This window comes from Ylistrum balloti, unplaced genomic scaffold (assembly GCF_031769215.1).
Source record: "Ylistrum balloti isolate Yb309-2 unplaced genomic scaffold, AGI_CSIRO_Ybal_v1 Utg369626, whole genome shotgun sequence".
Lineage (NCBI taxonomy): Eukaryota > Metazoa > Mollusca > Bivalvia > Pectinida > Pectinidae > Ylistrum > Ylistrum balloti.
This window is the reverse complement of record NW_026781894.1, coordinates 1568908-1588180: the sequence shown is the minus strand read 5'-3', so window position 1 is coordinate 1588180 and position 19273 is coordinate 1568908. Positions and strand designations below refer to the sequence as shown.

The 19273-nt window shown below is 34.3% G+C and overlaps 1 protein-coding gene across 1 annotated transcript; it reads left to right on the top strand.

The window, feature by feature from the left end:
• Positions 1-4345: 4345 nt before the first annotated feature.
• LOC132551386 (uncharacterized) lies at positions 4346-10405 on the top strand. The gene is made up of 7 exons (XM_060215530.1): positions 4346-4356; positions 4997-5093; positions 6496-6543; positions 7992-8042; positions 9342-9437; positions 9595-9720; positions 10241-10405. Exons 1-7 carry the CDS (start codon positions 4346-4348, stop codon positions 10403-10405), a joined length of 594 nt encoding a protein of 197 aa, XP_060071513.1.
• The last annotated feature ends 8868 nt before the right edge of the window (positions 10406-19273 follow it).

The window sequence follows — 19273 nt, the reverse complement described above, 5'->3', positions numbered from 1 at the left end:
GGTAATTCCAAAATGATTTTGAAACGGCATTCAAAGAGTCATTTTCAATGTTAAACACCTTTTAGTTATCACTTCAACATACAAGCTTCTTTTGATGCACAACATTTTTGATAACAACATTTAAGGATTGGTTGTCGGATTTTAAAAGTTGTCTAAAGTAATCAATATTCAATAGTCAGGTAGTAAAGTGGTAATTCTATTATAATTATTTTTTGTCGTTTCTTTGCGGAAGTATTTAATGCAGTAATAAGTTTTTCCATTTTCCATTTGTGAATATTTTTTGCATAATAATTTTTATGATTTTGCATTGCATTACCAACCTAAAGAAAAATCATACCACAGGGTTTCGAGAGATACAGGCCATAATGACCTCTTTGAGGAATGTTCTACTAATTCATGCAATATGTTTCTTGGTGTGTATGTTGATTTCCTTATTGTTTATCACATTTTGAACGTGATATTACTTACCTGAACTGAAAAAGATTAATATCGCAGGAATCACCGATGAAGCAAAAGACCCGTGCTCTTCCGGAACACCTGGTCTTATTCTCCTTGTGCCTTTTCACTGTACTTTTTCAGGAGTGTCATTGTATTTTGTTCCCTTTTCTTCATATCCTAGTTTATTCGAGATTGAATCGGAATTAAACATCTTTGATCATATCGGTAGTCTGTTTAGTAAACTGATACTCTTTCGGGGTCTTTATATTGTTGTTTCGGAGTGAGAATGGAATACATGATTTTATGTATTGGTTTGTATTTATTCATTATGGAGATGTTAGGACACAACTTCTATTTTGGTCAAAATCTTCGGATTAATGTTTTCCAATGGTTTGGAATTCTCATGATATTAGTGTAAGGATGATGACACTTTGCATACTGTTCTTTGAGGAAAAGACATGGATGATGTTAATTTAAAATCTAAAAATGAATTATATTCTTTGATGTTTTAGGCACCGTCCATGTACATGGTTACAATATAATTTAATAATTTGATTTGTGACCATTATTAGTTTTTGCGGGCACTGTTAATGATACCCTAGTGGCGTCACTTACCCAACTCATACGATATGTGCGTGCTGCTTTGTTGGTGATAACGTTTTAGTAAAAGAAAATGTGAATATCCTATGCTTGTTTTATTTCACGTACCTGCATCGAAGTTATACTCAAGGGAGGTACCTTGGCAATCAGAAAACGTTGAAATAGAAGATATTGTGTTAGAATTCACTTTCTATTGAACTGTGTCACACTAAATTAATATATAAACGAGATTGGCTGTATAGGTTGACATACCAGAAGTTAAGTAGCTTTAGCAGGATATTTTCATGAGGAGTCAAAATACTAATTCTAAGTTTTGACCTGTCCCATAACTAAGAGATACATAATAAATTCAGAATGTTGACATTCATAGCATATTTACGTGATTTGTTGCCTATCTTTTTTGTCAAATACTTTCCGTTTTTTTCATTTCAAAGTTATTCTGGAATATTCTCATCTGTTTCCATTGGTAAAGTCTTCTTTTCACCTTTTGTACTTTTGAAGTTACGCTTTCCATTTTAACCCAGAGAGTCATTATCATTCGATTATGTGGTGTTTAAGTCAGGTTTTACCGCCTTTGTAATTCCTTACCTAACAGTATACACACACACACACACACACATATATATATATATATATATATATATATATATATATATTTCGTGTGGTTATGTACCTTAATCAACCAGTAGGCAACTGCATAGGAATCAGACAGTGGACAACTTTTCGGAGACCAGACATTAGAAAACTATACAGCAATAAGACTTTCGACAGATGCAACAGAATCAGACATTGGACAATTGACCGGCAATAAAGACATTGGACAGATGTAGCAGAATAAGACATCGGATAACTGTACTGGAATCAGGTAATTGACAAGTGAACATAATTATTGATCGTAAATAAAAGAACAAATCAAATTGAATTTTCTATTATCTACAGTGAAAATCATATTCGGTAGTGGGAATGATTTATGTGATAAGAAATAACAAAAGGAGTCAGAATCTAGGAGATGTTACTGTTGATATGTGTAAAGCTAGTGATAGTGTTAACACAATTAACATAGGGTTATCTGAGCTTTTCTGTACCTATTACATTTTAAAGAAATGTTAATTGTTGATATATTATGAAACATGAACAAGAGATGCATATATTCCCGTTATAATGTATAAATTGCTACTTCAATAAAATAATGTTCTCCTGATAACATTTTTCATTTATTTTTATTTTTATTTTTTTTTTTCTATTTTGCTTGTTACGATGATCAATTCATAATCGTGTATAAATATTTACTTCAACAGAACTGAAGTACACTATAAGATACAAAATGTATGTTTTGTTTATTCAAAACATCAAAATAACCATCCCCTGTAGCATACTGTTGTCAAGAGGTCAATAATTTGTTTGGTAACAGTTAAAAAAAGTATCGGATCAAATGTCAAAATGTGAAAAAGCTGAATAGGTTTTCATATAAATACCCAGCGTTTAGAACGTAGATCAATAAAGAGACCACACTGTGTATATGTGCGAGTGAGTGAAGTGTTCGATATATTCTATTGCGGATTTTTAATAATGACATACACTGGACATCTGCTTAAAAGTCCAGCTTTTACAGATTATAACATAGTGAAGTCATTGATAGGATTTCTGTATGAAGACTACTAAGTGTGTAACATTTCCTGTTTAAACCTTGTGGATCATGTCATTGATTATTGGTTATTTAACGATGCATAACCGAGTGTATAGTTCGCGCACACACCTGTAGACGACACACATGTACCAGGTATAGACTTGAACGATGAGGAGTAATGATCTTCTACCATAACATTATTATAACGGAGGTTTTATACAGTAAACAACTAATATGACAGAAGAGTAAGTATATTTACAATTGTTTACTCGTTACTTAGTAAATGTGCTTAAAAACAGTCGCTTGGTTAGTAAGTCGGTGTGGTGAGTGTTGTTGTATACATAAACATATTCAGGGGAGGTAAGTGAGAAAATATTGCTTTCAAAGGTGTCACATGAGGAGATATTGAAGTCAACAAATACAAAAGTGAGGATTCTCTACCTGATTCCGATCGACACAAAGTTTATACATGACATATTATGGATTAAGAACTATGACTGTAAACAGAAGTCTACTTGATTCCTAGTTGTGCAGATTCCTATTCTCTTATTAAAAATCTACGACGTGTATTTTAATTATTGCAGTCAGAACACTACAAAATGGGTCTTGCACTCATTTCCCTTTAGTTACAAAAGAAATGTTGAAAAAAAACATTCGACTACATTTAACTTGGTAAACCCTATTTTAATACTTATGCTTTGTATTGATTCTGGACGATTTGCTGCTGAAGTTCTTGGACTGATCACTAATCTTTTAGAGAGAAACGATAATCATTTCAAGATAATTCTATAGCAATGGATATAAATGCTGTTATGTCGATTTGTCTCATGGTACACTGTGTATTTGTTAAATCATGAATAAAGCATGTGAGGGAAATTTCATTATGTTCATCACTTCGTCACTATCGTCCTTCTATCTAGTTAATTCACCTATTCCAGATTTTGGATATGTCACTTGTGTAATATATCCTGGATATCTCCTTTATAATGATAATAATTGTGTACTTCGAACAGAACTGAATTTAAAAAGAACATACATAATGTATGTTTTATATTTAATACATCAAAATAGTCATCCCCAGTAGCATTCTGTTGTCCTGTAAGATTAGGTCAAGATACACGTCACATCGAACTAAACTGAGATAAAACTATTACGTAAATGATAGTCACAAAATAATCACTTCCTTGATACGAGCTTTTTTTTTTATTAAGATCGGAGAGAACTGAGTGATATAGATGTTAAGAATATGTTTGGTCGCAGGATTTAAACTTCACAGTTTGAATAGGTTTTCAAATAAATACCCAGCGTTTAGAACGTAGATCAATAAAGAGACCACACTGTGTATATGTGCGAGTGAGTGAAGTGTTCGATATATTCTATTGCGGATTTTAAATAATGACATACACTGGACATCTGCTTAAAAGTCCAGCTTTTACAGATCACAACATAGTGAAGTCATTGATAAGAATTCTGTATGAAGACTACTAAGTGTGTAACATTTCCTGTTTAAACCTTGTGGATCATGTCATTGATTATTGGTTATTTAACGATGCATAACCGAGTGTATAGTTCGTACAGACACCTATAGACTACACACATGTACCAGGTATAGACTTGAACGATGAGGAGTAATGATCTTCTATCATAACATTATTATAACGGAGGTTTTATACAACGAAGATGACAGAAGAGTAAGTATATTTACAATTGTTTACTCGTTACTAAGTGAATGTGCTTAAAAACAGTCGCTTGGTTAGTGAGTCGGTGTGGTGAGTGTTGTTGTATACATAAACATATTCAGGGGAGGTAAGTGAGGAAAGATTGCTCTTAAAGGTGTCACGTGAGGAGATATTGAAGTCAACATATACCACTAAGATTCTCTACCTGATTCCGATCGACACAAAGTTTATACATGACATATTATGGATTAAGAACTATGACTGTAAACAGAAGTCTACTTGATTCCTAGTTGTGCAGATTTCTAGTCTCTTATTCAAAATCTACGACGTGTCTTTTTTTATTATTGCAGTCAGAATATCTCGAAATGGGTCTGACACTCATTTTCCTTTAGTTACCAATGAAATATTGATAAACATTCGACTATATTTTACATGGAAAACCCTATTTTGATACTTACATCAAATTCATGATAGGTCAATATAACCACATTGTTGCTTAATTAGAAACATTCTTGGTCCCTTCTGAAGATAGTGTTTTCATAGCGTGATGAATTTGAGGTCAAGACACGACACGAATAAAAAAAAATACTGTTCCTCCGTAACTATTGTTTTTTTCTAATAATCTTTTACGTGTGAATGATATTATTTACAGACAAGAAGTAAAACAGGCACCTACCTCAATTATCGGCAAAATTTTGTTACTTGGAGATGCAGAAGTTGGGAAAACATGTCTGCTGACAAGATATACGGTAAGATGATAAAATAAATCTGGAATGAACATCGAACAATGTATAAAGCTCTTTACTCAATACTTCTAAAGAGAAAAGTGTTAATATACCATATTTCCTTAAAAGCAGATCACAGATATAGGCAGTAAACCTCACAACAGATCATTCCAATGTTTTTTTTTTTTTTTCTTTATGAATCTTGATCAATGAAGTTCTTCATATTGCGACATTGTGCTTGTTAGACAAAGAAAGAGCTACTAAAGTGTACAACACTTTCAACTAAGCACTGAAGTCATCAATTTGTGTGATATGACGGAAAGTATTTACCTTTGTGGGTAGAACGATGTAATATAAACTTAATTATGAAATACAGAAAAATAACTATTCTTTCCTGGATTGAAATAAAACTCTAAATTTTTAAATGGAGTTTGTTCCAAATAAGTTTCCTTTTTCGTAAACCATGTTCATGATGATTATTGATAATGTGTCTACCCTAATAGATCGGTAATATTGAACTGTTGATGCCTCAATTATTAATCATTACATTCGTTGTTTAAACCTTATGTAGAACAAAAACTCTAAATGCAATGATTTGGTGTCACGGTCAAAATTAATTTCTTATTTTTTTTGTAATCTATTGTTTTGGATGAAATAAACTCACAATTGACATGTTAACATTGGTAGATCATTATAATGTATGAATATATGAAATATATAAAATTATCAAATTTGGATATTAGTTAGCAGCCTTCCACTGCAAATCATAACGCGCGAGGGTAGAGAACATTTCCTATTAGCACTTTTATCCTTTTTTGAAACAGGTTACACAAACTCGTGGTTGTTTTGTATGTTTTCTTTCACTTTCATGATTTTGCAGAAGGCCGTGTTTTAGTAACTTTTACGATACAACTATTTCAATTGAAATGTGGAAACCACTTTTATCAAATAAATGTACTTTTTTACATTTTGCATTTTAGCTCCAGTTACTCAGTGTCCATCTGCATTTTATTCTCATCATTGTACATTTGCATAGATAATGAAGATGACTGTGATTTCAGGAAGCTTGTCCAGTAAATAAATGCACGGAGAAAACTTTTACGTTGTTATCTTGTCACGGTAATAACAGGATGATATCTAAAATGTAAAATGCAGCTATTGAACGATTGTCAGTTCAGATTTATTGTCAATACGATTGCAACAGAAATTGACCCCCTTCAATGTATCTGTCACTCAGATTGCATCAATATTGTCAATAATACATTCAGACGAATATTCAAGGATTAATGCTTCTGGTTTTTTGGGGGTTTGTTTTGTGTCTCAGATTAATTTAGTATTTCATATTCGTTTTGTTCAACGTAATAAATTCTGATATCAAAACACTACAACAAAATTTAATTTGTCTGCTTTATCTATTTCTATTCAGGACGATAGTTTTTCGACAGAGTACAAAACGACAATCGGAATTGACTTCGTAAGTAAACATTTATCTAACATTAATTCTTGTCTCATTTTTATAGTTCACGTGGCACACCTGTCATTCTGTTATATCTGGGTCTGAATATTTGATAAATGTCTGGAATCGGAATGCTTTTATTTGTCCTCGGATAAATAACAATAACCTACATTCTCCGTTTGAGAACATGACATTGATTTCATGGATAGAAGAAAATTCGTATAGGAATGTTAGTGATAAATCTAAATGACTTTTTATGAATATACTTGGCCTTGAATTAATGGATTTTACTATTTTTCAATAAGATTTAGTTAGCATGCCAATATTTGTTTCTGAACTAATGATCTTCTCCATTGATCAACAGACTTATAGTTAGATTGACATTTATTATGCCACCAAGAGATCTACATAAAGGTCAACAGATTAAAGTACTTCGCTATAATGACATTAGATAATTAAAAGATCCAAATCCATTTTCTTCTTCTTCTTCTTCTTATTATTATTATTTTTTTTTTTTTTGCTGATTAGATTATATTTGCATACAAATTTGGACTCAAGTACATACAGTATAGCAACATAATGAACCAAACTGCATCACACAGCTATTTTATCTATTGAGCTGTTGCAAGATGGTCGAAACAGATGTATGAGGCAGTGGAATACATTATTTGCTCAACAGTATCTCATCCGAAATTTCTAGTCTTCAAAGGTCTCCCAGATAACCCCATAGCTTATATTTTTTTTGTATATATTGACATTGGGTGACCCCAGGGACGTAGCGAAGTTAAATGAGAAAAAAACCATCAAAACGCTTCTTCTCAAAACCCAGAGATAAATATTCTTCCTGGAAATTTAACAAGAAGCTATGAAGCTTTAACAAATTCATATTTAGTAGGAAGAGGGATTTAAGCTTACTACAGTTTAAAGAAACATTATTTCCGTATGCGTATTTAGCTTTATTTCCGTTCGAAATCATTCATTGTATATCAAGACATTTTGGTGGTATGGACTTATTGATATTAGCTGATCCCCAATAGCTGCTCAGCAGTGCCAAAACATGTCTTTTTTACTCAAACCTAAAATATGCCTATAATTCAATTCTCCTTTTAGCCGAAGAATGAATCATTTTTGAGGAAACACCTAAACCAATTATGCGACGGTTCGCTCATTCCTTTAAGACAGACTGAGAATACTGTGAAACATACATGATAGGGATATTTTATCCATGCAATGGTCTGTATTTACTGACCTATACCAATACTCAAGCCTGAAATCTGTGCTCAACCTAACATACTTAACTTGTTCCCGAAATTTCTTCAAACCTTTGAAACATATAAAGAATTCAGATTTATCACCAAATGTATATGATCCTTAGCACAGAATGTGCATTTAACTCGAGAACGATTTGAAGAACACGGACCCAAAATTTGACCGACTTTCCTTGTAATTATAACTTTATTTTGCAGCGAATAAAGCGCATGTTTTTGTCGAATCAAGTGGAAATGAAGCTTCAGGTCGTAAGTATATATCCTGAAAGAGCTCTTCTACTTAGTCTGTCTAGTAACTTAGACATGCGAGGAAATCTTTGCTGTAGAATATGTTTACATCTATGTGTTATTCTCATTATTAGTGTTTTGTTGTTATGACGTATTTCCTTCAGAAAAAATTAACATATCTTTGTTCAATAGATCTATAGGCTATCACTACATCAACAGCAAGAGTAATTGTAAGGCATACTGTTCTTGTAGAAGTTGATGACAATGAACATGGATGAAAAGATAGCTGACGAAAATCGAGACCGTATAATGAAAAAAATCTTACCACATAATAACTTTCAATTGAAAATTGCGAAAATTCAAAGGAAATGAAAAATTGTTTTTATTATATTATATTATAACTTCTCATTTTGTTTTAAGTCTAGATATCACTTAGCATCACTGACGAGTCCTAGAAGGGGAAAAACAATTGTATGGTGCAGTTGAATTCATTGTTTGACTCTGCTGTATTTAACTCAAACTTTGCATTTAAAGGTGCTATTCACTTTTGTGTCTAGTACAACCTTTCAAATATTTCATAAATAACAGCAGATTAACTAGTGTCGACGTATTTGAAGTATACATTTAGTAGCTTGATAGAAATGCAAACACATCAGAACCAGTGTGTGGTCATCGTGTTGAATACATTATTTTATATTTGCCATTAAGGACAAGGCTATTTGTAAACAATACAAGCACTTATGTTACAGCCAATAAGACAATTATATATGACGCGTCGATGACTACAGTATCGCCGTCATCAGATGGATGACTTATGTAAATGGTGCTGAAGTATACAGAATACGATATTATAATTAACTCTTTAGCGGTATTATTCCCATATTTACAGTCTTGTACATTAAACTGGAAAATAGTATAAAAACTGCCTATCGATTTCGATTCGGTAACACTTTGTCTAATGCCTGGGCATTGTTCCCTATTGAGGAAATTGGAGTATCACGTCCAAAAACTCGACGACCTTGCAGTCATCAAAAGGATAGAGAATTCCTTTTATGTGTTGTTGTACCAACACGACCGATCATAGAGTGACAATGCACTCTATGTCACAGATCCTGATGTAAACGCACACAGCTCCATTTCCAAAACATCATAGACTTCCTTAAAATAATATTAACTTACCTACCCAAAGAAAACATGTTTCACAATACTTGTAAAGAACACCAAAAAATTTAATTTCAACTGATGATACGTGGGTACTAGGTAATCAATGTCATATGAAGTTTACTTAATGCTTGGAAACTTTGGTTTTTACTGATGCAGTGGGATACAGCAGGTCAAGAACGATTCAGAAACATATCCAAGGCTTATGTGAGGGGGGCATCAGCGATTTGTTTGGTGTATGATGTCACAAAATCGGTAAGAAATCAATAATCTTCATTCTATGTTAACTTTATAAAAGCTGGAATGTGTGTATGAACATTCTTCTTTTTCATATTTATCTGTGAATCAATTAATTTAACGTCGAAGATCAATATAATGAATGTTAATTGAAGTTGTTTTTTTTCTATTTTAGAGTACATTTAAAAACCTACACAACCATTTATCCCCTGAAACGGAAAATCCAGAAGTAGTGAAATTCATTGTTGGAAACAAATGTGAAAAGGATGAAGAACGGCAGGTGACATTTGACGAAGGAAAGGTAAAAGTAATATGCTCGTTGGTTCCTTTGTTGTATACCTTGATCTCATTTGAGAACATGACATTACTTACTTTGATTGACCAAGGCTTACATGGCAGGTGTTGTCGATGAAGCAGAAAACGCTTACTCATCCGGACACCTGGTTAATTCTCCTTGTACTTCTTCAGGAGTTTGAGTGTAAATCTTTCTTTGTTCATATTTTGCCCTGGTTTTATGGAATTTGAAATTGAATTATGATTTTGTTGCCATGTTGGTTTTTTATATGGTTTCCAATGTAATCAATATGTGATATATAGCCATCAGTATACAAAGCAAATTCTATTCTTATGGATCAGATTTTGATCGTTGCTGCCTGTAAATATTTTTGGTTGGTCGCAACACCTGACTTCCTTGTACAACATTTAATTCTCAGTGTAAATCTATGTATTCTGATAAACAGGAAAAAATGAATTAGTCTACTCATATTCGCATTTATTCATAATGAAATCGATGAATAAATAATATATTTTCCATATTTCAGGCATTTGCGGATGAAAAGGGATACGAGTTTAGGGAAGTTAGCGCTGCCAGTGACACAGGTGTGGATAATCTATTTATTTCCGTCGCCAAAGCGATTTACAGACAGAAAAATCCGGGATCAAGTCTTGGTTGGACAGGGTCGGCATCCAAATTTTTCAGAAAGTGAATATCGGGAATAATAAAAAACAATACCTCACACATTACAGAAACTTAACGTAAGGCTGATTACAAATTGCGTATATTGATAACACAATGATCAGCACGGTTATACGACGAACACGTGTATTCACCAGCGGATAAAAGAACAAATTGTAGTGTCCACATTGATTATTGCAATTATGATCTTAGTTTTTGTTTACTTTTGTTTTTTATATAACTACCTGAATGATCTCAAGTACTATGTTGTAAAAACTTCATGTCATTGTCTTATTCACATCAAATTGTAAATAAACACAAAACCCAAGATGGTTTCTGTATTGTTGTCTATATTTTATAGGCTTGGTTGAAACGAAAGTGTTCAGTATGCATTTTCGTTTGTTCATTCCTAATGCAGACAGAAACTATATTTTGCTTCACATTTAGAAATGTAAGTTTGAGGGAATAACACTTCGAATGTGAAGACAGATTCACTTGTCATGACCTACAAACTTCACACGAAACACCTACATTCAAAAGCGGCAATATACGTTTACTTATATTAACAACAATATAATCCTAATACGTGTAAATGATATGACGTTTAAAATAGGAACAGGGATGACATTGACGAAACCACCTGGCATTAGACAAGTCCAATTTCATATTACAGAAATAATTGCAATTTACCCAGTGTAAACATGGTGTCGACAACAAGACTTCTCCATAATTTTTACGTACTACTTTCTCTTGAAACAAAAATTCGACCACAAAACTTCACCATGGTTTCTAGTCAACTAGTTTCTTTTGAAACAGTGTTTTAAAATCAGCTGTCAAGTTATTTAACAGCAATTTTGGAAATGTGTCTCTGTTGTTTGTAAAAAGAATTGTAGAAAAATAACAATTAGAGCTGAAGCTATTTGGAGGCATTATGTGCCTCTTTAGTTCAAGGGTATGTTTATGATATCCTATGTGATCTATTACCGGAATGGTGTATCCTACGAGTTCCAAGGGTAACAAATGGAAAGGGAAGTAACACTGGTTTCATGGATGCATATCTCTCACGTTTAATAACTTTGCTCGAGTGCTTTCGACACGTGTAAACTGTTCTTTTACTCAGAGGTGGAATTCGAGACTGCCTTTTGCGTTTTCAATGGGTAGAACCCAGCTAGAGAATATCAAGAACATTTCAATGTTTTAAATATAAAAACAGTGTATTTAATAGTTCATTTTGGAACTTACATCTCGAAGAAAAGTATTTTGTTACAAAGACAATTCGTTTGGAGTGTTAGGAATACAAAAGAATTTCAATTCAGACACGACCACTTCGTCAAAATAACATTTTAGAAAACATCAGAAAAACTAATCATGAGCTACTCAACTCAGCCTAATTACCTTATCATCTTTGATCGTGCGAAGTCTCGGGAAATTTTGATAAAATTGATATGCTTCATCACCATGCCTGGTTCTGTATCATCAAACCTTAGAAATAAACACTCTCATTCAGTTATAAAACGCATTGGTAATCAACATTTTCGGAATAAACGGAAGATCGATATCAGTACTTTAAATACAAGCCCCTTTGCTAAAGAATGTTAATATTGTTATGTTTTATGTAACTATTCGTTAAAGGAAAAGCTGCCGAAACCAATTATCTCAATTTACTGTTAAAATGAATTTTCAAGACACTGTTACATTTGAAACAAATAATCATTTCAGGAATTTTTTTCAGCTTGAAGACTGAATCATATATGAATATATTTATCGCTTTGTTACCAGGAGAGCAGGCGAAAAGATCTAGTGATGTATATAAAGTACTTTGTCATCTCATCATTGCGAACAAGAATGAGATAATATATTTTCGGTCTTCAAATTAGACTACGACGCAAAACACTCGAAATTGTTGAACATTGTGATGATGATGAAAATTGTATGGATATCAGTCTGAAAGCAAGTGTTTTACTCTTCTTTGGTTAGCCCGCTAGCCGTTGGACTTGATCAAGAAGAGCATATTGACAGGTCGTTCTTGCGGACCGTTAAACTGGAATTTGAAAGCTGTGGTCTTTGTTCGATACATGCAAATGCATCCATTATGTTTTGAAGATTTTCCGTGAAATTTGCATTTACTTCGTTTTATTATTATTATCAATTTGCTAATTGAGAGAATGTGGCGATGAGAAATCTAAATAATATTACTAATTTTGAAATCCTCGAGACGTTTTATGTGCTGATGGGATAAGTGCGTATGTTGTGATTCAAATTACTTCACACTTGGTCAAAGATAATTAAGTGTGCATGTGCGTGTTTGGCTGATAGTGGGAGGTTGAGCTACGAACTGTCATCCCGCACTGGGTTCTCCTTTACAATGAAGCTTATTGTATGACATGGGCAACCGCAGTAATCCGGCCGATACAGAAAAAAGTCAACCAACACCATTCTAAAATTGATTTGTGATATAGCTAATAATTTGGTTGAAGATTTCACTCAATAATTGTCAGTATCTAAACTCTTAAACACTTATGAATCAGAATCAAATATACATGCACCAAAGGTTTATTTGTTTTAAGTTTATTATAAAATTAATTGCAGTATGTGACTTTGATTCGCGAGGAAGCGAAAAGTTTAGGGTCAACAAGCTTTCACATGAATCAAATTCGGTGACATTTTCTTTTCAAATTACATTATCAATACTCATGTTTTGGATATCTTAGGAATGATTGACATGGGAATGCAATGAAAAATGAATTTATCCGTATTTAATATTACCTGTACCATATATATATCATGTTTTCATCAGCGACATCAAGCATTTTAGTCAAATTTTAACTGGACGATGTATTTGTTTTCTTATTAAGCTGAATTCTAGGAAGAACGAAATGTGTTGTCATAACGTCTTCACTAAATTCAGATTTACGCGTGGAAAACAGTTATATCAGAATGCTGTCAACATTTACTGCGTTTTAGAAAACATCTTTGCAACGCAAAAACACATTGCCATTACTTTTACTGTTGTAAGAAAGCAGTTATAATAGCAAAAAAGGTGAAAATTGTGAAGTGTAGATACACCTCGCCTTGGTCAGAGAAAAAAGGACATTTCACAACTGTAATTAGCGGATACACCTGTCTAGGGAAAGAGGAAAGGGACCATTGTGAAGTGTGGATACACCTGTCTAGGGTAGTAGAAATGGATATCGTACAATTGTAAAGAGCGGATTCGCATGACCAAGGAAGGAGAAGAACGATATCTCACGATTGTCTGGATACACTTGCCCAGGGTAAGAGAAAGGAGATACCTCGTATCTGTAAAGTGTGGTTAAACATGTCCAGGGTAATAGAAAATTGATCTCTCACAACTGTACAGTATAGATTCACATGTCCAAGGTAAGAGAAAAATGATCTCTCACAACTGTACAGTATAGATTCACATGTCCAGGGTAAGAGAAAAATGATCTCTCACAATTGTACAGTATAGATTCACGTGTCCAGGGTAAGAGAAACGTGATCTCTCACAACTGTACAGTATAGATTCACATGTCCAGGGTAAGAGAAAAGTGATCTCTCACAACTGTATAGTATAGATTCACATGTCCAGGGTAAGAGAAAAATGATCTCTCACAACTGTACATGTCCAGTATATAGATTCACATGTCCAGGGTAAGAGAAAAGTGATCTCTCACAACTGTACAGTATAGATTCACATGTCCAGGGTAAGAGAAAAGTGATCTCTCACAACTGTACAGTATAGATTCACATGTCCAGGGTAAGAGAAAAATGATCTCTCACAACTGTACAGTATAAATTCACGTGTCCAGAGTAAGAGAAAAATGATCTCTCACAACTGTACAGTATAGATTCACATGTCCAGGGTAAGAGAAAAATGATCTCTCACAATTGTACTGTATAGATTGACGTGTCCAGGGTAAGAGAAAAATGATCTCTCACAACTGTACAGTATAGATTGACGTGTCCAGGGTAAGAGAAAAGTGATCTCTCACAACTGTACAGTATAGATTCACATGTCCATTGTAAGAGAAAAGTGATCTCTCACAACTGTACAGTATAGATTCACGTGTCGAGGGTAAGAGAAAAATTATCTCTCACAACTGTATAGTATAGATTCACATGTCCAGGGTAAGAGAAAAGCGATCTCTCACAACTGTACAGTATAGATTCACATGTCCAGGGTAAGAGAAAAGTGATCTCTCACAACTGTACAGTATAGATTCACATGTCCAGGGTAAGAGAAAAATGTATCTGTCTCTCTCACAACTGTACAGTATAGATTCACGTTTCCAGGGTAAGAGAAAAATGATCTCTCACAACTGTATAGTATAGATTCACGTGTCCATTGTAAGAGAAAAATGATCTCTCACAACTGTACAGTATAGATTCACATGTCCAGGGTAAGAGAAAAGTGATCTCTCACAACTGTACAGTATAGATTCACATGTCCAGGGTAAGAGAAAAGTGATCTCTCACAACTGTACAGTATAGATTCACAGTCCATCTCACAACTGTACATATAGATTCACATGTCCACTCTCACAACTGTACCATTCACATGTCCAAAGAGAAAAATGATCTCTCACAACTGTACAGTATAGATTCACATGTCCAGGGTAAGAGAAAAGAGAAAAGTGATCTCTCACAGAAAAATGTCCAGGGTATCTCTCACAACTGTACAGTATAGATTCACGTGTCCAGGGTAAGAGAAAAGTGACTCTCACAACTGTACAGTATAGATTCACATGTCCAGGGTAAGAGAAAAGTGATCTCTCACAACTGTACAGTATAGATTCACATGTCCAGGGTAAGAGAAAAGTGATCTCTCACAACTGTACAGTATAGATTCACATGTCCAGGGTAAGAGAAAAGCGATCTCTCACAACTGTACAGTATAGATTCACATGTCCAGGGTAAGAGAAAAGTGATCTCTCACAACTGTACAGTATAGATTCACATGTCCAGGGTAAGAGAAAAGTGATCTCTCACAACGGTACAGTATAGATTCACATGTCCATTGTAAGAGAAAAATGATCTCTCACAACTGTACAGTATAGATTCACATGTCCAGGGTAAGAGAAAAGTGATCTCTCACAACTGTATAGTATAGATTCACATGTCCAGGGTAAGAGAAAAATGATCTCTCACAACTGTACAGTATAGATTCACATGTCCAGGGTAAGAGAAAAATGATCTCTCACAACTGTACAGTATAGATTCACATGTCCAGGGTAAGAGAAAAGCGATCTCTCACAACTGTACAGTATAGATTCACGTGTCCAGGGTAAGAGAAAAATGATCTCTCACAACTGTACAGTATAGATTCACATGTCCAGGGTAAGAGAAAAGTGATCTCTCACAACTGTACAGTATAGATTCACATGTCCAGGGTAAGAGAAAAGTGATCTCTCACAACTGTACAGTATAGATTCACGTGTCGAGGGTAAGAGAAAAATGATCTCTCACAACTGTACAGTATAGATTCACATGTCCAGGGTAAGAGAAAAGCAATCTCTCACAACTGTAAAGTATAGATTCACGTGTCCAGGGTAAGAGAAAAGTGATCTCTCACAACTGTACAGTATAGTATAGAGGGTCCAGGGTAAGAGAAAAAAAGTGATCTCTCACAACTGTACCACATGTCCAGGGTAAGAGAAAAGTGATCTCTCACAACTGTACAGTATAGATTCACATGTCCAGGGTAAGAGAAAAGCGATCTCTCACAACTGTACAGTATAGATTCACATGTCCAGGGTAAGAGAAAAATGATCTCTCACAACTGTACAGTATAGATTCACATGTCCAGGGTAAGAGAAAAGTGATCTCTCACAACTGTACTGTATAGATTCACGTGTCGAGGGTAAGAGAAAAATGATCTCTCACAACTGTACAGTATAGATTCACATGTCCAGGGTAAGAGAAAAGCGATCTCTCACAACTGTATAGTATAGATTCACGTGTCCAGGGTAAGAGAAAAGTGACTCTCACAACTGTACAGTATAGATTCACATGTCCAGGGTAAGAGAAAAGTGATCTCTCACAACGGTACAGTATAGATTCACATGTCCATTGTAAGAGAAAAATGATCTCTCACAACTGTATAGTATAGATTCACATGTCCATTGTAAGAGAAAAGTGATCTCTCACAACTGTATAGTATAGATTCACGTGTCCAGGGTAAGAGAAAAATGATCTCTCACAACTGTACAGTATAGATTCACGTGTCCAGGGTAAGAGAAAAATGATCTCTCACAACTGTACAGTATAGATTCACATGTCCAGGGTAAGAGAAAAATGATCTCTCACAACTGTACAGTATAGATTCACATGTCCAGGGTGTACTGTATAGATTCACATGTCCAGGGTAAGAGAAAAATGATCTCTCACAACTGTACAGTATAGATTCACATGTCCAGGGTAAGAGAAAAGTGATCTCTCACAACTGTACAGTATAGAAGTGAGAAAATCGATCTCTCACAACTGTATAGTATAGATTCACGTGTCCAGGGTAAGAGAAAAATGATCTCTCACAACTGTACAGTATAGATTCACATGTCCAGGGTAAGAGAAAAGCGATCTCTCACAACTGTATAGTATAGATTCACGTGTCCAGGGTAAGAGAAAAATGATCTCTCACAACTGTATAGTATAGATTCACGTGTCCAGGGTAAGAGAAAAGCGATCTCTCACAACTGTATAGTATAGATTCACGTGTCCAGGGTAAGAGAAAAATGATCTCTCACAACTGTATAGTATAGATTCACATGTCCATTGTAAGAGAAAAGTGATCTCTCACAACTGTACAGTATAGATTCACGTGTCCAGGGTAAGAGAAAAATGATCTCTCACAACTGTACTGTATAGATTCACATGTCCAGGGTAAGCGAAAAATGATCTCTCACAACTGTACTGTATAGATTCACATGTCCATTGTAAGAGAAAAGCGATCTCTCACAACTGTACAGTATAGATTCACGTGTCCAGGGCAAGAGAAAAATGATCTCTCACAACTGTACAGTATAGATTCACGTGTCCAGGGTAAGAGAAAAATGATCTCTCACAACTGTACTGTATAGATTCACATGTCCAGGGTAAGCGAAAAATGATCTCTCACAACTGTACTGTATAGATTCACATGTCCAATGTAAGAGAAAAGCGATCTCTCACAACTGTACAGTATAGATTCACATGTCCAGGTTAAGAGAAAAATGATCTCTCACAACTGTACAGTATAGATTCACATGTCCAGGGTAAGAGAAAAATGATCTCTCACAACTGTATAGTATAGATTCACGTGTCCAGGGTAAGAGAAAAATGATCTGTCACAACTGTACAGTATAGATTCACATGTCCAGGGTAGGTGATAAGGAAATATATACCACGGTAAAGAATGAGAATAAACCGGTCAAGTCTTACAGAAACAGATATCCGTCATATTTCTTTTCCTATATCCTGATAAGATTGAATTGGCTTCCCCCTTTTTTGATAACCTATTTATCACTATTCAGGATATATATGGTGTATGTATTTCTTCTGCCTATGACCTCGACAAATACGACTTAAGCTGATCATTACTTAATATGTAATCTTTTAAAAGTGAAATATATCAGGTGCGATATATGTACAACGTGCAACATGTGTATTAGGACTGACATATGAAAATAACACTACCGTAGTAAGTAAGTAACGGCGATTAATAGATTGTGTTTCTCTCAAGTAGGAGAGCTTATCAGATACATGTACGACAATGTTAAAGAAATGAAAAAGCAAGAAATAATGTATTTTTGATATAGAAAAAAACAAAAAACCAAAAAAAAAAAAAAAAAAACAATAAATCATGAACGCCCCCGACATGATGATAGTATTAGAGTAACCTCTAATTTTCTGGAAGTTATTGCAAAATTAAATGGTATTTCACATGAAAAGGTGATGTGGGAAAAAGGGATTTTTTTCGTATGAGGCCAATGTATCGCAGAGTATAATATCATATTGCGACTCTTTGCCGATTTTTTAATTCAATTTTTTTTTTCAAATTTGTATACTGCTCAATAAAAGACTGAACAAAAACACATATGTGAATAGCACCTTTTAGTAATTAAAGAGTAGAAATTATTATCCAAATTAGATAAATATTGTTACCAACTTGAGGTTGAATTTGAAATATATATCATGATTGTGGTATAAGTCAAGATGTACTTTACCTATGCTTCCATTCACGTGTGTGTTTAGATAAAGTTTTTATAGCTTTATAAATAATCCCATCAAAAGTTTGAAAGACTTGGATTCAGTGTCAATATACCAGTCAGTTGACACTCTGTAACACTTGTACAATGAATACATATATTGATCACTTAAAAGTGTATTTATGACGAAGTGATTACCACGACAATTATGTTGACCTTTTCAAGCTTAAAGCTCACTCCTCATACGTACGATTGTATGTGTACCTTATCAATAGCGGTCTTGTCTCTACCCCGGTCCCTGATCACCCCTCGTCCGTCGTGGACCGATCCCTTTACACAATAGTTGCTACGACGCTTTGTGACTGGGATTACCCACTTGAAGGGTTGGAATGTACCTGGCGACGACAACATGGCCGTACCTGGATAGCATACCTGTAGACTTCTGTGTGCAGGTGTAAAAGTCCCACAGTGGCAATGAACACAACGTTACTACAAAGCATGTGTAATTTTTCCGGATCTATTTTACCTGTATATATTAAGGATACAAAAATGGGATTTAACCACACGCAAGATTTATAAAGGACACCGGTACTGATCGTGGAAGTAAATGTGTAAAGTATATGTGTGTTGAATCACGGTTCTGTACATTAATAATGGCGTTTTATCGTCAATCTATGTGATTTTTTTATTTGTTATTTGGATTACGATCCGTG